Source organism: Bos grunniens, chromosome 19 (assembly GCF_055505025.1).
Source record: "Bos grunniens cultivar Pamir isolate PY7600 chromosome 19, Bosgru_T2T1.0, whole genome shotgun sequence".
Classification (NCBI taxonomy): domain Eukaryota; kingdom Metazoa; phylum Chordata; class Mammalia; order Artiodactyla; family Bovidae; genus Bos; species Bos grunniens.
In genome coordinates, this window is record NC_141183.1 from 4428330 (window position 1) to 4451318 (window position 22989).

Consider the following 22989-nt stretch of genomic DNA (forward strand, 5'->3'; position numbering starts at 1 on the left):
ATTCTGCAAAGGTCATCCCTTTCTGCAGCCTGGTGATATATCCATCTGTGACCCCTGACACTATCACAGCCATCTTTCAGATACAACAAAGATAATAAAGTAAGGGTGATAAAGCAGTCAGAAAGAACCCAAACCCTTGAAGACCATCCCTGGGCAGAACAATTATCAAACCTGCGTTTCTCTATCACAGGACATTTTAGTACATGACTTTATAAAGCTTTCTTATTAAGACAGCTGTGTCATTACTTTCTTTTTCCTGAACCCAAAGAGACCCCAACACAACTCTTTGTTGTTTTTTTTTTTCCATTTCTAAGGTGATCATTGATTCAGGATTGCAGGAGACTGAGATGAAGAAAGACACTGGGGAATACTATCTGTAGGGAAAAGAATCTGGGTTGCCATGTGAATTGAAAACCAGGTGTGATATCACCCCTGAAATATTTTGTTTATTTGGGGATATTCCACCAAGTTAACATGCCCCAGTCTGCACCATAACCCACAGGTTATTAGGCAAGAACGGGCTTTATTCCTGAAGCCATTTCATCAGTGGGCCAAGAGTAGGTTCAAGATTCTGGAGCATCTAGACGGCACTCTCACATGCAAAAAGCCAAGCTCCAGTTCAAAAATAAGCCTGATAGTGAGAAATAATCACCCTGCCGACCTTCATGGAAAATAATTGCATTTTAAAAATCAGGATCATTTATTCTCAGCTAATATAATCTAAAGTAAGCTGAAAAGTTAGTTGTGAAACAAGCAATAGAAGAACAAGACCAACACATGATTCTGTCGTTATTTAGTCGCTAAGCTGTGTCCAACTCTTTGTGACCCCATGGACTGCAGCATGCCAGGCTCCTCTGTCCATAGGATTTCCCAGGCAAGAATACTAGAGTGGGTTGTCATTTCCTCCCCCAGGGGATCTTCCCAATCCAAGAATTGAACACAGGTCTTCTGCACTGCAGGTGGATTCTTCACCATCTGAGCCACCAGGGAAGCCCATGGCTTAGGCATAAGGACTGTTTTAACACTAACTTTACACAGTCCTGCTGCTGCTGGATTAAATGTGGGAGATGAGGGCTCAAAGACATCATTTTTTAAATTTTATTTATTTTTTAATTGAAGGATAGTTGCTTTACAGAATTTCGTTGTTTTCTGTCAAACTTTAACACGAATCAGCCATAGGTATACATATGTCCCCTCCGTCTTGAACCTCCCTCCCATCTCCCTCCCAATCCCATCCTACTAGGTTGATACAGAGCCCCTGTCTGACTTCCCTGAGACATACAGCTAATTCCCATTGGCTATGTATTTTACTATATGGTGATGTAAGTTTCCACGTTACTCCCTCCATACATCTCACCCTCTCCTCCCCTCTCCCCATGTCCATAAGTCTGTTCTCTATGTCCATTTCTCCACTGCTGCCCTGCAAATAAATTCTTCAGTACCATCTTTCTAGATTCTGTATATATGTGTTAGTATATGATATTTATCTTTCTCTGACTTACTTCACTCTGTATAACAGACTCTAGATTCATTCACCTCATTAGAACTGACTCAAGTGAATTCCTTTTTGTGGCTGAGTAATATTCCATTGTGCATATAGGTACCACAACTTCTTTATCCATTCATCTGTCAACGGACATCTAGGTTGCTTCCATGTTCTAGCTATTGTAAATAGCGCTGCAATGAACATTGTGGTACACATGTATTTTTCAATTTTGCTTTCCTCAGGGTATATGCCTAGGAGTGGGATTTCTGTGTCATATGGTGGTTTTATTCCTAGTTTTTTAAGGAAATCTCCATACCATCTTCCATAGTGGCTGTATCAATTTACATTCCCACCAACAGTGTAAGAGGGTTCCCTTTTCTCCACACCCTTTCCAGAATTCATTGTTTGTAGACTTTTTGATGATGGCCATTCTGACAGGTATGAGATGATATCTCATTGTATTTCTGATTTGCATTTCTCTAATAATGAGTGATACTGAGCATCTTTTCATGTGTTTGTTAGCCATGTGTTTGAAAGACATCATTTTTTCAGGCAGATCCTTTACTGCTGAGGCACGAGGGAAGCCCCAAATAAATAAATAAATGTAGACTACTCAAGCAAGTCTGATAAAAAATTTACGGAGTGCAGTGAATTTTGGACACTTTAAATTAGGAAACTAATGTAAAATATCACATGTTTAACAGATTATATGCCTACATAATATTTTAGTATGTATGCCATAAAGATGTATTCTTCAAAATAAGCTAATTTTTTCATTTTTTAATTGTTGTACTAAAAAATTTTATTGTATAATCTATACACTACATTTGTTTTTCAAGTTAATTATAACTTTAAGTATAGTTGATTTTCAAATTGTGGTGTTGGAGAAGACTCTTGAGGGTCCCTTGGACTGCAAGAAGATCAAACCAGCCACTCCTAAAGGAAATCAACCCTGAATATTCATTGGAAGGACTGATGCTGAAGCTGAAGCTCCAACACTCTGGCCACCTGATGCGAAGAGCTGACTCACTGGAAAGGACCCTGATGCTGGGAAAGACTGAGGGCAGGAGGAGAAGAGGGCGACAGAGGGTGAGATGGGGAAGAGCACTACTGACTCAATGGACATGAATTTGAGCAAACTCCAGGAGATGGTGGAGGGGCAGGGGAGCCTGGCACGTTGCAGTCCATGGAGTCACAGAGTCAGAGACAGCTTAGCAACTGAACAACAGCAACCGCTGACTTGCGATGCAATTTTAGTTTCAGATGTTTTACACGTACATACGAGAGCTTTCTGAGACGCTCTTCCAGGGTTATAATCCTCAAATTGGGCTTACTTGTTTTAAATCAAACTCCAGGAGCAAATTAGGAAGAGAGCAAATGAAAGCCTTGGTTTTCAGGAAACAATTTCTGGTCTGTCCCATTTACAAACACAGAGGGAGCAAAGTTGAATCTTACAGAGATCAGACTGGGGGGCGTGGGGTAAGAGGTGGACTGGGGGCCAGGAAAAAGGCAGTCTGAGTATGAGACCCCCTGCAGTTGGTCAGATTCAATTGCTAAGTCTGAGGAAACCCTGAACTATTTCTCCTGGAAATTAAATTGAGATTTGAAACTAACGAGGGGCCCAGGTATAGAGGCTGGTGGATAGCATGTGCAGCTAATTATTTCATCCAAAGGAGCCGAAGGGACCTTGAGACATTTCCATTCAGCCTATAAACTAGGGAAATTAATCCTAAAAGCTTGAAGGAAAAAAGAATTAGAACACTAACATAAAAGTACAGACATTAAATCTGCTGATAACATCTCCTCATCTATCTGGGAGGTTACATTTAGGCCAGGTGGAAATTTTCGGTTCCAATGAAGGTCAATCTCACTCTTTTGTGAAAATTTGGCCAGAAACAAAATGCTTGCTTTAACTGGGGCCAGCCCCAGACTGCTCTAAATGGTTTCATATAAGAATTCAACGTTCATAAAAAATAGATAACTAATAAGAACCGACTGTATAGCACAGGGAACTCTACTCAGTGGTCTGCGGTGACCTAACCGGGAAGAAATTCCAAGGAAGAGGGGATATGTGTGGATATATGTGTATGTGTGGCTGATTCACTCTGCTGTACAGTAGAAACTAACACAAGAATGTAAAGCAACTACACTCCAATTTAAAAAAAAAAAATAAGAATTCAATGCTCTGTGGCTGCAATTTTATTTTCATAGGGAAATTCTTTCCTAAGGAGCAGAAGAAAGTCAATACATGTTATCAGGAACTGTGCCATCTACTTAGTCAAGCAACTAGGCTTGGGCATTTCCCTGGGTACAAAGTCCTGTTACCATGACAACAGTGGAGATGGGGGACTTTGGTGGGGGGCGGGGCTTGAAGATAAAAGATTAAAATAGGGAACTCAGTTTCATTGTCAAAGAGTTCCAAGTCAGGTAGTATCTACAATAATATCCCTTTGAAAAGTATAAAAATAATTATCTTGGCCAATTGTTCCCAAGTCAGGCTGAGTTTTAGCTTCGCCCGTAGAATTTAAAAATGAAAACCAACAAGCAGACGTTCTGGGTTCCATCCCCATTCCCAGACCCTGCTTCATTAACCCAGGACACCTTTTAGGTTTCCCTGATAATACTGATGATTGACCAGTTTTGTGATGTGTTTACCTAATTTATAAAACACTGAACATCTGGGGATATAATAAAATCTGAAAGATTAAAAAAAATAATCCTTCCAAGTAATCACTGACATGTAAAAAGTTCACATTTAGAGGAGTAGACAGAGTCCACATGGGTGACAATCCCATAAATGCTTAGCAAATATAATTTTAAGTGAAAATTAATATACTACAGGCCACACGCTATTAATAAAAAGGCAGTCAATACGCATATATACCTATTGCAAAGAAGCCATCAGCAATCCCTAGTCACTATCATCATCATCATAATCAGCATGATCGTTGCTTATGAACTTTCTAGGGCAGGGTAAGCCAAGGCTCTTCTGTAAAGAGCCAAAGAGTAAATGTTTTAGGCTCTGTAAGTCTTAATGTCAATCCTAACTATTCAGCTCTCCTATTCGATCACAAAAGCAGCCACAGACGGCACATAAATGAATGGGCATTGGTGACTGTGTTCCAATAAAACTTTATTCACAGCAATTGTAATTTTAATTCTATAATTTTCACGTCATAAAATATCATTTTTCTTTTCAACCACATAAAATGTAAAAATCATTCTTAGCTTGTGGGCCTTACCAAAAGAAAAACAAAAAGCCAGCTGTGGAAAAATAGGATATTGTTACCTAAAGACTCTCTGTCGTACAAAAGATCTCTATAACATATTTATCTTGTGTATCCAAAATTCTGTATCAATTGAACCACTTTGTTTAAATATCTATTAAAAGGACACAACTCATATTAGTTGTTCTTACTGTCAAAATATAAACACAAAAACAAAACACCAAAAACAGCAACAACACCCCCCCACCCAAAAAAAAGGTGGGGGGACACAAGGAAATATTTGGAAGGGATTCATGTATCTGTTACCTTGATAATGGTGAATGTCCAAACACTTCTTACTGTACACAGGCAGACCTTGAAGACACTGCAAGTTTGGCTCCAGGACACTGTAGTAAGGAAAATTCCAAAATAATGAGTCATAGGCAATTTTTTTGTTTTTCCCAATGGATATAAAAAAGATTTTAACACTACATATTTTGCTGTTTTATTGTTGTTTAGTGGCTAAGTTGTGTCTGACTCCTTTGCAATGCCATGAACTGTAGCCCACCAGGCTCCTCTGTCCATGGGATTCTCCTGGCAAGAATACTGGAGTGGGGTGCATTCCCTTCTCCAGGGGATCTTCCCAACTGAGGGATCGAACCTGCATTTCCTGCACTGGCAGGTGGATTCTTTACCATATACTTGTAGCCTTATATTAAGTGTACAATCACATTATATTTATAAAAACAATACATATGCCTTCCTTAAAAGATACTTTATTGTTAAAACATGCTAACCATTATCTGAGCCTTCAAGGGAGTTGTCTTTGCTGGTGGTGTGTTTGCAACATCATAAGAATTAACAAAACAGGATACCCAGAGACACAAAGGAAGCAAATGCTGTTGGAAAAAATGGCACCAATAGACTTGCTTCACTTGGGGTAGCTACAGATATTCTTTTTTTGTGTGTGTGTGTGTGTAATAAAGTTTTATTGAAGTATAAAGGAGATAGAGAAAGCTTCTGACATAGGCATCAGAAGGGGGCAGAAAGAGTACCCGCTTGCTAGTGTTAACAATGAAGTTATATACTCTCCAGTGAATCCAAAGAATGTCTGGAGGTTGTAAAGACCTCATGCCTGAGGACAGTGTTATCTTAAAATGTAAATTATGGGAGTAGGTCAGATATTCTTTTTTAAAAAATATATAAGGCCTAATTTTTACAAGGTGGCTTTATTTTTTTCTGGCCACACCATGAGGCATGCAAGGTCTTAGTTTGCAGACCAGGGACTGAACCTTCACCCTCTGCACAGGAAGCACAGACTCTTAACCACTAGACCATCAGGGAAGTCTGCTGTAGTTCTACAATTCGTAAAAAAACGAAATATCAGTGAAGAAGTATAAAGCAAAGCTCAGGAAAATGAGCTGAAAAACGTGCTATTTTTTTCATATATCAGTTATAAGTGGAAGTCGCCCAGTCACGTCCAACTTTTTGCAACCCCATAGACTACAGCCTGCCAGGTTCCTCTGTCCATGGAAGTTTCCAGGCAAGAACACTGGAGCAGATACATGTTCCCTTCTCCAGGGCATCTTACCAACAAAGGGATCGAACCCAGGTCTCCCGCATTGCAGGTGGATTCTTTACTGTCTGAGCCACCAGGGAAGCCCAAGAATACTGAAGTGGGTAGCCTAGCCCTTTTCCAGGGGATCTTTCCCACCCAGGAATTGAACCAGGGTCTCGTGCATTGCAGGCGGATTCTTTACCCGCTGAGCTACCAGGGAAGCCCATATCAGTTATAGCCCTGCACTATGGCCATTAAAAGAAACAAAGACAGTGGGCCCAGTTTGGCCCACAGACTTTACTGTGCTGGCCACTGGTTTAGAACCTAACTCCTGTTCCATGGAGCAGCCTGCAAAGAAACGATCACACAGTGGAATCTGGCATCTGAGAGAGGCTGACCCCCAACGGTGCACAGGGTGTGTGCACTTAAGGATGCACCTGCCATTCAGAAGGAAAACCTTTCCATCTTTAAAGGTTTTTCCTGATACAAAGAACATCTGATTTTCAGAGTGATGTAAATCCAGCTCTGCCTGCCAGTAAATTCATGTACATCATGTTAACAGCAGGTCTGTATTAAGTATCTCATTAAAGATTGGATTGAAAGATGAAATCGTTTACATACGTTGCAGCCAAGGGTGCTGCGGCGGACAGAGAGCCTCCGGAAGGTGGGGAGACACTGAGGCGCGGCCCTGCGGAGTCCCGCAGACCCTCTCCACTCGGCCTGTGTCCTTAACAACCGCCAGGCAAGCTGTGAGCAATGCTGCCAGACTTCACCAGCAGAGGCTTCATTTCTGACAATGAAGATAATGACTTGCTCTAACTCGAAGACGCAGAACGGGTATCTTTTTCCCAGTACTGGAATGTTCCTACCCACAAAATCACTCACATTTTTGTTGTTTCAATTCAAGTCAGTTAAACAACAATGCTGGATGTTGTAGGGTTAAGATGAACACTGGATTGTGTAGCTTATATTTTTTGCAAGAGATTTCGAACTGGGGAGACACTAACACTGGTTCTGAGTCTGGTTCCTAAGGAACACTGTTGTCCTTTTGCTCTGAAATTCAGATCCAGAGAGACTGGACGCAGGAGGAACTGGGCTCGGCAACCTCCCCCAGGCCAGTTCTCCTCGCCACGAACTAAGAGCTGCCCAGCAGACTCCGACAAGCAAACGGTCTGCAGAACAAATGTTTCGGTGGGGGGTGGGGGGTGGGGGGAACCACCACCACGGACGCCAAGTGAAGTGGCTGCAGAGGATGCTGTTAAAGTGCACGATTCATTAAGTCTTGTCTGAGTGTCAGATGCTCAGCATTCGATGCTATTGCCTCCAGTTTAAATCATTTTTAAAGAAGTGCTGGAAAAGGTGCTGAAAGGCACCTCACTCTGTTCCCGCACTTGAAAAACACGGTCTGCTTGTGCACTGTGGTAACACTTTGCATTTTGGCTAGACACCCTGTGTGGAGCCGTGCTGGAGCTTGAGTTTTTTGGGTGGTTTTTTTTTTTTTTTTTTTTACAAGTTTGTACAGTTAACTGAAGGCAGGAAGAGAACATAGTATTTCCACCAGCCAGAGTCCCTCCTGATGCCGTCTGTGAAATTAAAAGAAAGCGTGAAAATGGAACTCCCCCTCTGCAAGGAGAAACCCCAGCACATCCAGCCTTCCAGTCCAGGTGAAGGGGCTGCCTCCTTCACTTCCAGTTCGAGGAGGGCATGTGCTTCTCTGCCCGCTGTCCTTCTCTCCTAGAATTCTCTTCAGAACCCCCGAAAGTCTGCAGCTGCTGATCGTGGTTTATCATCACCAGTTAGGACGGAGGCTAACGTTGCTATCATGCCCTGTCAGTGCCCAGTGACATCATAGAGATTCCAAACAGGGGGATCTTGGTACCTGCCCCCAAATACCTCTGCGGGTCATCACTACCACTCGAGCCTCACGCAAAAAGGGGTGGGGGTGGGGCACATGCCGCACGGATGAGCCTTGAGGATGTGCTTGTTGTCGTTCTTTAGTCACTAAGTCATGTCTGACTCATTGAGACCCCATGGACTGTAGCCCACCAGGTTCCTCTGTCCATGGAATTTCCCAGGCAAGGATACTGGAGTGGGTTGCCATTTCCTTCTCCAGGGGGAATTCCTGACCCAGGGATGGAACCTGTGTCTCTTAAGTCTCCAGCACTGGCAGGCAGGTTCTTTACCACTGAGCCACTGGGAAGCCATGATGTTATATGCAATACACCAGTCACCAAAGGATGAACATGTACGATTCCACTCACAGGATGTCCCTCACTATGGTCAAATTCAGAGAGAAGGGTGGTAGAATGGTGTTGCCAGGGGCTTGGGGTGGAGGGGGATGAATAGTTATTACTGTTCATTGGGGAAAAGGCTGCAGTTTTGCAAGATGAAAAGAGTTCTGGAGTTGGATGGGGGTGATGGCTGCACATTTAAAAACCACACATTTTAAAATGGCTAAGATGGTAAATTAAAAAAAAAATACTTATGTATTTGCTGCAGCAGGTCCTAGTTGCAGCACGCGGGATCTTCAATCTTCACTGTAGGATTCAGGACCTTTCTTTATTCAGTTGCAACACTCAGGATCTTTAGTTGGGGCATGAAAACTTTAACTTGTGGCATGTGGGATCTAGTTCTCACCCAGGGATTGAACCCACCCTCACTGCACTGGGAGCTTGAAGTCTTAGCCACTGGACTACCAGGGAAGTCCCAAGATGATAGATTTTATGTCAAGTGTATGCACTTAACCACAATTTACAAGAAACCATACAGGTCAGAAAGTGGTTAGAAAAGTCCCAGTGAAGATTTCCAGTTCTTCCCCAGATGAGCCTGAGCTAGCATCCATGAATGAAATGTAGTTTTCAGGGATATTCATCTGAGATCTAGGCCTTTGTATCCTCAAGTGTCTTGACAGGCAAGTTGAAACTTTTGTTAGAAATGTGGTTCTTGCTGATAGAAACTCCTCCAGCTTCTCAGAATATTGCCGACACAGGCCTTCAGCAGCAAGCTAGAAAATGTGCACAACTTTGCTGAAAAGTTCAGAGAACACAGCTGGTAGCTGACTGGAGCTCGAGTCTTGCAGATAAGTAGACACAGGCAAAGAAAAACATCCAGACCATGTAAAATACAACTGCACCAAGAAATAATAATGATGCATAATATTTTCACATTTTCACAAACAGAAATCACATAGTCGTCACAACAAACCCCTGACCAATTGCCACCATGAAGGCCTGTAAGGTACCAACTGTCATCTTTGCCTATTCCATTATTTCATCTTCAGCCGAAATGAAGAGAGACCAAGACCATGAAGCCTAGTAAGAGGAAGAGACGCGACTCTAAGACAGGATTGTTTATTTGCTCGTGGTTGTCCTTGTTTAGTCGTTAACTTGTGTCCGACTCTTCTGCGACCCCACAGATCGTAGCCTGCCAGGCTCCTCTGTCCATGGGATTCCCCAGCCAAGAATACTGGAGTGGGTTGCCATTCCCTTTTCCAGGGTATCTTCCTGCCGCAGGGATCCAACACAAGTCTCCTACATTGGCAGGTGGATTCTTTACTGCTGAACTACCAAGGAAGCCCTTTCCTTGTGGGAGCAGTTGTTTTTTAGCCCCAAATTCTGTACTTAGCTTTTCCCCCTAATGTAAGTGTCAAAGAGGAAAGGAAAGAAAGATAAATTCATAGATCTTTCTGGGTGACAGATGGATTCTAGGTCTTCAAATAAGCTGAAATATCATCTCACTGACTCCTATCTCTTCAAGGCTCTGGTCAATATCCTTTTGGTAAAAAAAGAAAATAAAAATCACAACCAAAATCGAGGCTCCCAAATAAGTACTTATGGTATTGAAAGTTCTTCTTACTCCCAATGTATCAACTTTCAGCAGCATAACTGTTATGTCATACTGAGCAGAAATAAACAGAAGTAAAAAAACTTGAGCCTCTGTTATGCCCACCATCAGATGGCCAATCCCCGTGATGCTTAATTCTTCAGTTCCAACACTGCGTGCCATCATCTGGAAAATGCAATTGCGATGTCCTTCCCCTCTCCTCCTTCCTGTCCAGAATGCAGATGTCCACATAAACTTATCTCTCCTACAGAGTGACCACAGATGGATCTCCCCACGTCACAGACTCACTAAAGCTGCAAGGAGCCTAAAACAGACCCCTGCAGGACCGTCCTTAATCATTTCCAGACAAACGAGATACAATTTCAAAAGATCTTCAGGAAATGCAAATCCCCTCCCTCTCTGGTGACCTGTTTCGAAGCTCTACTTCCATGATCAGAAAAATCTTTATGATCACTACCCTCAAGTTCATCCTGCTACAGTTTCACCTTCTTAAACACATGGTGTCAACTTCATGACAACCTCTCAAACATAAATGCCAATCAGTAAAAAAAGGAGACCGAGATACGGTAGACAACGCCCAAATAATACCACATTCCACAAAAGAACACAGTACAGGGATTTTTAAATGATGATGCATTCTAGTATCTCTAAAAATGATTCAATATAGAAATACTTGTAATATAGAGGACTTCAGGTTAAAGACCTCTGCACATGTGAATATATTTAGATGACGCTTTCTTGGTGTCAGTTTCTTCTATGCCTATCACATGCTTGTGTAAGCAAATAAAACTTTCTAAGTACGTCCACAGTGACTGGACTTTGCTGGTATATGTGCATTTGCCTCTGTCCATGAATGAGTCCATTTCAAGCACATGTATGTGTCTGTGCATGGGTAGAAAGATAAGCTTAGCAATTGTGTGATTTGTTTCTGCTTAGGCAGTAAGTTACTAATCTCCTGATTGGAACCAGATTTGTATGAATTAGGAGTTGAAATTGGAACAGTCACTGCTGTGTGCAGGATGTAAAGTGAATAAAATGAATGGGGTATTAACCTTCAACCACTGAATATTAATCAGCTTTTCATAAGAAAGAAAACACGGAGCTTGCCACACTAAATATTTGCAGCGCTTATTGACAGGATGTGATTTCTTTTCTTCCTTAGTCCTGTTACTTCCAGTCAAGGACTGAACACCGGACAATAGTCAAGTTGACCTGGACTAACGTATGATTTGAAAACCCCAGGTACTGTGGGTAGGCCAGGCTCTGTGAACATGTGGGACCTGATGAAATGATATGCCTTTTATCAAAAGCAAGACTGTCTTCCAGTCACTCCTGCAAACCCAGGCCAAAAGTAGCCCAAAGGGAATTCAAAGAAAGACAGTGGACAGGAAACCTTGATGACCACAAAAATGAACATGTGAAAGGAGTACATTTCCCACTGCCCTGAAAAGGATGTGCAACTGGGGAATAATTTGGTCTGAATATTTGAATGAAATCTACATCAATACCAAGAAGGATTATAAAAAGAAAGAGTCGTGTAATAATGGAATCTGGGTGAATACCAAACCTATAACAGTCCTTTTTTCTTATGCAATTTGCATTTGCTTTTGTTTGAGGATGCAAAGTCTTGGGTTTATGGCTTGTTAACGATAACATAGCATATTTCTATCAATTTCTACATTTAATCTTATCTATCTGTATCTGTATATATATTTTTATATCTCCATATAGAAACAGATACATATGTAGAATGTGTTATGTCACCAAAGAAGGCAATGAATTCTCATCTTTTGAAGATATTTTGAAACAATATATTATATTTAAACATTACATGCCTATAAAACTATGTTGTTGTTTATTCACTAAATCTTATGTGACTCTGCTACCCCACGGACTGTGGCCCACTAGGCTCCTCTGTCCATGGGATTTTTCCAGGTAAGAATACTGGAATGGGTTGTCATTTCCTTTTCCAGGAGATCTTTCCAACTCAGGGATTGAACCCGTGTCTCCTGCATTGGCAGTGGTATTTTTTACCACTGAGCTACCAGGGAAGCTTATAAAACTATATATAGTGCTATAAAGAATGTATTTTATGTGCTAGACTTAAGCAGTAATTGGACTCAATTTAAAGATCTAGGGAAAATAAAAAGGAGAAGAATTTCTCCCATACTTGGCTCATGCAAATCTGCAAAATTTTTTTAATATATATTCACATTTTTTTGAATATATAAATAAATACATTTATTTTCAAAGCAATGCTTCAATGGAAGGCAGTGTATATTTTTATGACACTGTATTTATAAGTCAGTAGATACCTCTCAACCTCAAACATATCAGAACAGCATTAAGTAAATTATTTTCCCCCTAGGTGATCTCTCTCATTTAATGTATTTTTCCAACAGGTGACTCTTTGTCTACACCACTGAGCTGAGATTTCTGCTGCCCTCATATGCTTTCTGCCAAAAAATTCTAATCCTTGATCTCAAATGCAGAAGTAATCTGCATAATGTCCATTTAGCATTAAAAAGCATTCGACTCCCTTTCAGCTGGTACTGACACTAGAAATCCACCCTTTTGACTAATTCCATAAAGCTGCTGTTGACTGATAATAGCTTTGTATCATCCTATAGGACAGTTTTTTCAGACATGTCTGTCTCTTTGCGACCCTATGGAGTGTAGCCCACCAGGCTCCTCTGTCCACTGGATTTTCCAGACAAGAATACTGGAGTGGGTGCTATGACTGATAATAGCTTTATGTCATCCTATGGGACAGTTTCTTGGGTTCCCAAGTGGTGCTTGTGGTGAAGAATCCACCTGCCAATGCAGGAGCTATAAGAGACTCAGGTTCAATCCCTGGGTTGGGAAGATCCCCTGGAGAAGGGTCCTGCAACCCACTCTAGTATTCTTGCCTGGAGAATCCCATGGACAGAGGAACTGGCAAGCTACAGTCCATGGGGTCGCAAAGAGTCAGACATGACTAAAGTGACTTAACACACACGACAGTTTCTTAGGCAGAAATTCTAAAGAAGCTTTCTTCCCACCCACATGATCTCTATACCTTAGTTATTCAATCAAACCCTACTTTAGGTACTACCATGAAATGTCTTTGAAGAGAAAAGTAAGGCTGCTATCAGCTGAATTTAATATAGGGAAAAGAGGCTGGATTATCCCGAAGTGCTGTGTACTCAGTCGCTCAGTCCTGTACAACTCTTTGTGACCCCGTAGACTAGCCTGCCAGGCTCTTCTGTCCATGGAATTTCCCAGGCAAGAATACTGGAGTGGGTTGCCATTTCCTTTTCCAGGGATCTTCCCCACCTAGGGATTGAACCCTAGTCCTTGCATCTGCTCTGTTGGCAGGTAGGTACCACTAGTACCACCTGCTGCTGCTGCTAAGTCACTTCAGTCGTGTCCGACTCTGTGCGACCCCAGAGATGGCAGCCCACCAGGCTACCCCGTTCCTGGGATTCTCCAGGCAAGAACACTGGAGTGGGTTGCCATTTCCTTCTCCGATGCATGAAAGTGAAAAGTCAAAGTGAAGTCACTCAGTCATGTCTGACTCTTAGTACCACCTGCTGCTGCTGCTAAGTCACTTCAGTCATGTCCGACTCTGTGCGACCCCAGAGATGGCAGCCCACCAGGCTACCCCGTCCCTGGGATTCTCCAGGCAAGAACACTGGAGTGGGTGGCCATTGCCTTCTCCAGTACCACCTGAGAAGCCCATTATTTAGATGGGCCGAATGTAATCACATGAGCCCTGAAAAATGAGGTAGACCAGTCAAACAGAAAGGATGAAGTGGAAGAAGTAAGCCCCACAAAGGAGACCAAAGGAGAGGTCAGAACTTGAAATCTGACCTGTCTCACTGTTGCTGGCTTGGAGGAAGGAGGACAGGAGCCATGAACCAAGGAATACCAATGGCCCTGTGCTGACCACCAGTGAGGAGACAGGGGTCTCTGTCCCGCAACTCCAAGGAGCTGAATTAGACTGGCCACTTGAACCTGAAAGGGCTTCTTCCCCACAGCCTCAGGGAAGGAATGCAGCCCTGCCCACACCTTGGATTTAGCCTGGTGAGACTCGTGTTGAATTTTAACCTATAGGAACTATGAGATAAGAAATTTGTGTTGCCTTAAACCACTAAATTTATAGTCATTTTTTATGGCAGAAAGTGTGTTGAAAGTATTAATCACTCAGTTGTACCCATCTCTTTGCAATTCAATGGACTATAGCCTGCCAGGCTCCTCTGTCCACGGAATTCTTCAACCAAGAATACTGAAGGGGGTTGCCATGCCCTTCACCAGGGGATCTTCTAGACCCAGAGATGGAACCCAGGTTTCCCACATCACAGGCGGATTCTTTACCGTCTGATCCACCAGGCAAGCCCGTTTTGGCAGAATTAGGAAACTAATTCCGGTAACTGCCAAAGATTCTTGAGAAAAAATTTTATTAATCCGAATGAAGAAGTCTCAAGTGAGCTCCAGGAAAGCCTGAAAAGGGACTGAGTGTTGGAGGAGAAAAGTATAACTCTAGGTAGTGTTGGAGAAGGAAATGGCAACCCACTCAGGTATTCTTACCTGGGAAATCCCATGGACAGAGGAGCCTGGCGGGCTACAGTCCACGGGGCCGCAAGAGTCAGACACAACTGAGCAACTCAACAACAGCAAACACCAGGAAGGGTACCCCTAAATCCCATCTCTGACTTTACATGTTTTTTCAAATTGCTTTTAAGTAACTCTACTGACCCTGGTGGGCTGTTGTCTATGGGGTCGCACAGTCGGACAAGACTGAAGTGACTTAGCAACTCTACTGAAGCTAACACGGTACTGGAAACTAACTATACTTCGATTTTTAAAAAAAGAAACTATTGCTTCTTACCTCAATATCCTGGCTAGAGTATGGTTAACTATTCTGTAATGTCAAAAAGAGAAGCAAGCAAGCGTGACATGGAGGCAACAGAAATCGGTGGTGCCCCCCTCATTGGTGTTTCTATTTTGCCACAGAATCTTAGGCCATTTCTAACTGAAGATCTCTGATGCTCAGAGAAGTTCAACAGCTTTACAGTAAGTCCCCTACAAACGCACTTTCAAAGACGCCAACGTGCGTCTGCACATCCAGCTGCATGAGTTGGTTCCCACGTCTCGTGTGCGTCGTCACGTGCGTACATCCTCTGCGAGTGCCTGTGCTTGTGTGTACTTCACCGTACGGTATCATACAGAGCACAGAGGGGCTCAGTTTATCTTTATTTCAAGCCCAGGGTGTCTGGAAGCAAGTGGGTAGACAGTATTGAATCCATCCGGGAACCGGAACCTGTGCCACCAACGCAACACCACACGGTGCGTGCGTGACATCACACCTTGCCCTCCGACTCCTGTTGCTGACGATCCTTCAGCTATACCATCTCCCAGCTTCCCTTCCTCCTCCCCTTTCTGGCTGTTCACTTGATGCCAGCCCTGGCATATGCCAGCTGTTCTACTGTACTATAAGACTGAAAACATTTACCTTCTGTGTTTGATTTTTAATACATATTATTTGTGTGAAAAGTATTATAAACCTATTATAGTACAGTCCTATGTAGCCAATTGTGTTAGTTGGGTACCTAGGCCAACTATGTTGGACTTTTGAACAAACTGGACTCACAAATATGCTCTCAGAATGGAACTCAATTGTATGTAGGGGGTTTCCTGTCCTAAGATCATATAGCTGATAGGAAAGTTGAGTTCAAGGTTTCTAATGTCTTATCCTAAGTTTCCTGTATCCTTTCCCTGCTTCCCTACTTTATTATGAAAACTGGCTAAAATTTAAAAGGAACACATTTACTATTAATAGACCACGAGAAAGTATGTTGTGTTCGTACATGTAAAGAGAATTAATATAGGCATTTACCTGGATCATTTGCAGTTCAAGTAACATCATCAAAATACAGTTCTGCTCATCTGATTCATGGATAACTGAAACCAAAAAAAAAAATTAACCAAAGGTATCCAGATACTTGGGAAGAGGAGGATTTGGTTTAGATAACCTACATCGATGCTTCGATGATTCTCTATTGCACTTTTCCCAAGATCTCGTGGCCACTTTCTCAACACTGAATAGCCCTGGCACTAACAAGCCTGAGTTTGCCTTTAGCAGATAATATCGACTTGTTATCCTCCAAGGCCAATTGAAAAGCCCTAGGAAGAAAACGGAATGACTCAGCATGCACGCTGAGAGTGAAATCTGGAGACTCAGGATGCAAAGGCCCAGGAGTTTGAAAAGAGCGTTATTTGGAGGTTGGCCCTCACCCCTCCCCACCCATCTGAATGCCATTGGCATTGCCAGTATCCTCACTTTGGCCTACCAGATTTCTCCCTTTCTGTCATTTCTAGACCAACAGCCAAACACCTCAAACCCCAGAATCCTGAGGCAAATAACTCCTGCAGTCTGCTGGGTTTCAGAACTCAGCCACAGACCCATCCCTTTTCCAAGTCACCTCATCAAAACTTCCAGAGCTGGAGGGAGATTCGGAGACTCGGGTGGTTTCAGCTGGAGCTGCTTATGAACCTCCCGGCTAAAAGCAATCAAGCGCATGGAGGGAACCCTAAAAAGAGGTGGGCGTAAAGGTTTATGCAACGTCTTGGCTGAGACTGTAAAGTGGAATGCCCCTCCCTACACTTTTTGGAATGAGATCCCTAAAGAAGCAAAATGATCTGGAAAACATCCTTCAAATAAAATGGATGTGAAACGTCCAACTTGAGCATTTCTGTAAATAATGAAGCTTTAGCTTAAGAACTGCATCTCAGTCTATGAGAGCCTTAAATCTCTAGCTGAGCTTAAGACAAATTCTTAAACTGATGAAGGAAAAAAGTATATAGCCTCGTTGGAGATTTTTATAAGGAAGAAAAAGAAGAGTCTTGGATAAAGAGGAGTAGATTCAGATACATCTCCAACTTCCCCCTACACTGTCGTTTTGAAACATCATCCACTCTGTTGATTAGGAAGAGCTGCTGGCAGTCCAGCAGAAGACTCTGTGCTTCTAATGCAGGGGGCATGGGTTCGATTCCTGGCCGGGGAACTAAAACCCATACTCCAAGTAACAAAAACAAGACAAAAACAAAAGCTCTATGCCCGCAGTGATAGTTACACAATTCTGTAAACACATCCCAAAATCACTGAATTGTACACGTAAAGCAAGTGTATTGTGTGGTTATCACAATTATAACTGATTTTTAAAAAAGAAAGAAAGAACGAGCTGCTAATGGAGGGAGAGGAGCAGGAAAAAAAAAAAAAAAAGATGTCTTAATATTTATTTTTGTCCAGAGCAGGTAATGGCAGCCCACTACAGTATCCTTACCTGGGCACAGGAGCCTGGCAGGCTATAGTCCGTGGGTTCACAAAAGAGTTGGACACGACTTAGCGGCCAAACAACAACAAAAGAACAAAAAAAGGAGTGTCAACATTGCTGTTATAGGCACTGGGAAACAAGAAAAGTGCCTGTGACTCACAGCATTGTGTGTGGCTCTTGCGAAGCTAGTCAACAAGAGGAAGTCACCCAAGGCTATGGGGATGGCACCATTTATTACCATCTCGTTCACTCTGTGTTCTGATCTGATCTTCTCTGGAAAGCAAGAGTAAGAGCAAACCCTAAGCAACGACACTGGCAGGCTGAGACCTCCAGCCCCATTCCCCGTCACCCGCCAGCCAGCGATCAGTGCCGGTGCATTACCACCATCTTCCTGTGTCAAAGACTTGACACAACTGGAAACACAAAGCGTAGCCTCTTGGACCCTGAACGACTTTTTTCCAAGTCACTTTAGGAGTAACATTTTCCAGTGGCTCCACAAGAGTTCAGAAACCTGCCAGTTTTGAGATGCATATTTACTCAAACTGGGAGTCTTCCTCCAAGTCCAGAAAGGTTATCTAGTGTGTGTGCTCTGTCCTTGGGAGCACAGGGGCTTAGCACAGGGGAGGGGGAGGTGAAGGTCAGGACGCCTCTCCAACTGCCACACACAATCCCATCCCAGAGGAGAGACCTAGGATGATTAAAATACTGTTTTTGCAGCTGTCACACAAACGCTCTTTAAAATTCCTCTTCTGTATCCTAGGACTTAATGCAAATTGTCCACAGAACAGGAGGGTCAAAATGATAATTTAGATGCAATTAGCCAGATGTGTTGGAATGACATTTCTCCCACCCACTCCCCTAAAATTATCTGAATAATTTACACGTACATAATCACCTTACTCCAGTGGGAAAGGCGTGTACCCTTGTTTATTTCCCCTAAATACCTAAACTTTCTAACAGTGTTACACCCAGAGAGTGTCAAGTCTGGAGAAGTATATAAGATAACTTTGTGAGGCCAAGCTGTCTCTCTCTTAAATGCAGACAGAATTAATTTGTTTCCATTAACTCATTATCAAGTTACTTGACTTTGATTCCCAGCACAAACGTATTAAAAAAAAAAAAAAAAAGAGGAGAGGGGAGGGTAGTGGTGGTAGATTTTCAGGAAATAGCAAGTCCTTTTTTCTACTGAGATAGAAATCATTTGGCAAGCCAGGGTGAAATACCTCTAGTTCCCAATAGAAAGAGGGAGAAAAAAAAAAAATTTTTTTTAGAAGATGCTAATGAACCACAAAAGAAAAAGAAGGAAGTGTTTTTTTTTTTTTTTAATGAGACCTTACTTTTGAAAGCAGCTCAGTTTGCAACCAATTTTTGAAGAAATGTCAAAGTTACTCCTTTGGGACCTGTGTATCAGAACTAAACCAGGCGTTCAGATGACTGCAATAAAGACGTGAGCAATTCAGGTGACTTTAATTAAACAGCCAGCATCATCAGAACTGACCTTTCAGACACAGCCTTTCATCTCCAAATAGGATGAAGCTGCTAAGAGCCAGTGACGTGGAGCGAAGGGACAGAGGGGCCTTAGGTGCCAGGAGCCAGACTGCACTGCGGGATGACTGCGCTGGGTGGACTTCCGGGGGTGTGGGGGCTGCTCCTCAGCAAGGCAATTTGCTTTTAAAATTATTTATATGAAGGAAGTTCCACAGGCTAGATGACTCCCATAGACGACTCCCAAGGTTCACCTGCCTTTTTAACTGGATGTGCTCGAACCCCTTGGTCCCCAAGGTGGTCACCTTCATCTCACTGTTCAGAAATCAGACACTCATGTGAAAGAGATGGTCAACAGGAAGGGCTGGGAAAGAGATTCAGTAAAGGGAAGCCAAGCTCCAGGGTAATCTCCCTGCAAAGTAGCAGGCCTTGCCTGCAGCCATATGTAAGACCGTTTAGCTCCATTCAGACATGGAGACAGTTCAGATGTCAAGCAGCTTACGAAACTGCCCAAGAAAGCGGCTTGGAGATGATCGCCGGAAGAAGTCATCAGTCCGGCCCCTCCAGAGAGAAGGAAGAGTCTCATCAGCCAGGACTGAGGTGAGAGCAGAAAAGCAGAAGCAGCACAGGGGAGGCTGGGCGTGGCAGATGTAGGCTTTAATATCTGGGCATCCCTGGTGGCTCAAGCGGGAAAGAATCTGCCTACAATGTGGGAGACCCGGGTTTGATCCCTGGGTTGGGAAGATCCTCTGGAGAAGGAAATGGCAACCCATGTAAGATACAGAATGGATAAACAAGAAGGCCCTACTGTAGGGCATAGGAACTACATTCAATATTCTGTGGCAATACTGTACAGTATATTCATATACTGTAAATATACAACTTATACTGATAAACTATAACAGAAAACAATACGAAAAAGAGTATCTGTAATAAAACTGATTATATAACTGTGGATTCTTGGGCTTCCCTTGGCTCAGGTGGTATAAAGAATCTGTTCGCAAATGCGGGAGACTTGGGTTCCATCCCTGGGTTGGGAAGATCCCCTGGTGAAGGGAAAGGCTACCCACTCCAGTATTCTTGCCTGGAGAACCCCCATGAACAGAAGAGCCTGGCGGCCTACAGTCCATGGAGTCGCAAAGAGTCGGACAATCACTTTGCACACTGTATATCATCTATACTTCAACAACAAAAGAATTATTAAAAAAAAGGGGGGGGGGGGGCGGGAATCCCAGAGAAAGAAAAGGGGATTGTGGAATTTTACTATTGTATTTATCCAAATTGAGCAAGGAGCTACAGGCCTTTACTCCTTCCCTTCTGGGAAGGATTAAAACTTCTGGGGTTCCCAATCCCTGAGAAGATTACTGTCTTCTACATCCCTCTCTCTCTGTCTATAAAATTGTGATTGCCAAGCTACTTGTTTCCTGGGACCCTGGGCTTTCTCCTTCCATACACACGGTGGAATCGCCAATGTTTACCTCCTTGCAGTCATGAGATGTGCTTTGGCCAATGGCATGAGAGCAAAGGAGAAAGCCCTTCAAGCGGAAGATAAATTTTCAGAGCCAATGGACAGTAGCCCTGCTTCTTGCCTTATGCCTGCACCCTGAGTGAAGACAAAGTGGTCCAGAATCCCCCCAACTCCACTCCAGGCGCCCCTGCTCCTGCTGGCTGACCCATGGTGACTGTGTAGTACAAATAAACCATACGCCTCTGTTACTTTCAGCCACTGAAATTCTGACATTGTTTTTCGGCTAAAGATACAAAACAAAATGTAAAATAATAGTAAGTCCAAAAGATTTCCGATTGTTTCCCTAATGACTGCTTGGGTAATTTGACATTTCCATGAAATACCTGAATTCTTTCCAAACTGCTTCCCTATCGTCGCGTGTTGGTGCTCATTTGCAATCAACTCTTCGTGACCCCATGGACTGTACAGCCTGCCAGGCTCCTCTGTCCTTGGAATTTTCCAGGTAAGAATACTGGAGTGGGTTGCCATTTCCTTCTCTGGGGGGGTCTTCCCAACGCAGGTATCAAATCCACATCTCCTGAATCTCCTGCATTGGCAGGCAGTTCTTTACCTCTACACACCCAGGAAGCCCTTCCTTCTCTTTATGTCTATGCTGTTACAGGGGTTCATGAAGTGTGTGTCTCATCTGTCTATCAGGACATCAAATCCTCCTCATCACAGAAACTGCCCTGTGGTAAAGCACAGAAGACCAACCAGACTATTTTTAAATGTTGTGCTAAGATCCCTCCACTGTCATTTAACCAGCCACATGTCCTTGGAAAATTCAATCCAATTCTCTAAATCTCAGCTCTCTGAGCTATAAAATTAGAATCATAATTTCTTTGAAAAATTTTATTTCTGTATATATTTACTTATTTCTGGCTGTGCTGGGTCTTCATTGCTGTGAGAGGGCTTCCTCGAGTGTGTGGCTTTCTCACTGCAGGGGCCTATTGTGGAGCATGGGCTCTAGGGCGAGAGGGCTTCAGTAGCTGCGGGGCGCAGACATAGCTGCCCCGGGCATGTGGGATCTTCCCAGACCAGGGATCAAACTCACAACCACCAGGGGAGATCACCTCCATCTTTCCAATCTGCTGTCCCATGAGGGAGCGTATAAAAACTGTACTGATTCTTCCCCTGCACTTCTTCTCCACCAGCAGAAATGTTACTCAATTAGAAGTGTGTCCTTTCCATAAATGAAGATGACAACACCTACCTCCCCACCTAGGGTCAGGGTTAAATAAATCAGTGAAGACAGAGCTCTTATTAGGTATATGCACTAAATTCATAACAGCAGATGTAATCTATGTGATCATCATTATAGTAAGAAATTGCACAGGACCCAATACGCACTGCAATTTCTTACTATAATGATGATCAGAGATTGCCTGGTCAGCAAGGAGAGCAGATCAGTCGATCCTAAAGGAAATCATTGAATATTCACTGGAAGGACTGAGGCTGAAGCTGAAGCGCCAATACCTTGGTCACGTGATGCACAGAACTGACTCAATGGAAAAGACCACGATGCTGGGAAAGATTGAAGGCAGGAGAAGGGGATAACAGAAGATGACATTGTTGGATGGCATCACCAACCCCAATGGATATGAGTTTGAGCAAACTCAATATAGTGAAGGACAGGGAAGCCTGGAGTACTGCAATCCATGGAATTGCAAAGAGTCAGACACAACTTAGCGACTGAACAATAAAACCGGTACTCAATAAATCTCAGCTGCTTCCTTGGCCCTTGGAGAAAGGGCCATTCCTGTTTTGGAGCAGGGTTATTTGAATAGCATTATCAACTGTTAAACAGCAGGGTGGCCAAAGATCTACCGAGAAAAGGCCTCAAAAAAGTCTCTACTTTAGACCCATTTACAGTGAGACATGTCTAGACCCTTAAGATGCCAGGCTTTTTCTTTCCCACTCTGCAAACACACGGCTTCCGTTAGTTGACTGACACACATCTGAAGCTTCCCAAGTGCTCTGGGCCTCTGACGAGTGAAAGGCTCGCGTGCCCAACAAGGAAAAGGCAGGCTCCGCAGGTGTGGCATGCTGCCAGGGGCGGGGCAGCAGAGGTGCTGGGTTTAGGTAGGAAACCGAACCTGGCTCTGTCGTTAATGACCATCCTGTCCACACCGGAACATAAATTAGCCACACCTGGTGAGGCTCCTAACGCTCTGAGCTCCAAAGGTGATGTCACTGTGCATATATACCCTCCATTAATCAGAGCGAGTGTGTGCGTCTGTGTGTGCGCTAAACAGGGACCAGGGAATCGTGAATAATTTGCACGGTGTGCTCCACACCACCTCTGCTGAGCCTTTTCATCCAAAGCAAACCCAAGCTCAAATGCTGTGCTCCTTTTAAGGACATCACTGTTTGTTCAGCTTCTTAGAAACAAGCCTGAATTCTAATTAGCTTGCAGTTAGAGGCTGCAAAATGGTAACTTGATCCTCACCTAAATTTTATCATCTGTTTCCCATCTTCAAAGCGACTCGCTTTGCTTTTGTCCTGAGAGACAGTGATGCCCGCGACCTCGTTTTGTGTTTTGTGTCTCACAGAAACAATGCTATTGGCGAGGGGTGGGGTAGAGGCAG

The 22989-nt window shown here is 43.3% G+C and overlaps 1 protein-coding gene across 34 annotated transcripts in view; it reads right to left on the reverse strand.

Annotated features, from left to right (window-relative positions):
* Positions 1 to 22989, reverse strand: part of LOC147350972 (uncharacterized) — a 142097-nt gene that overhangs the window by 89239 nt on the left and 29869 nt on the right. For 24 of the 34 annotated variants that reach the window (XR_015146796.1, XR_015146790.1, XR_015146791.1 and 21 more), the window contains 2 exons: positions 15972 to 16036; positions 5020 to 5099 (listed from right to left, as the gene is read on the reverse strand). Coding sequence is in view for 2 of the 34 variants with exons in the window: in XM_086355174.1 (XP_086211300.1) it covers positions 5020 to 5099 (80 nt within the window). In the remaining 32 variants the exon portion in view is untranslated. Of the gene's footprint in view, positions 1 to 5019; positions 5100 to 15971; positions 16037 to 16557; positions 17394 to 22989 lie in introns of those variants that run through there. The other 10 variants (XR_015146802.1, XR_015146800.1, XR_015146801.1 and 7 more) reach the window with 2 other exon arrangements.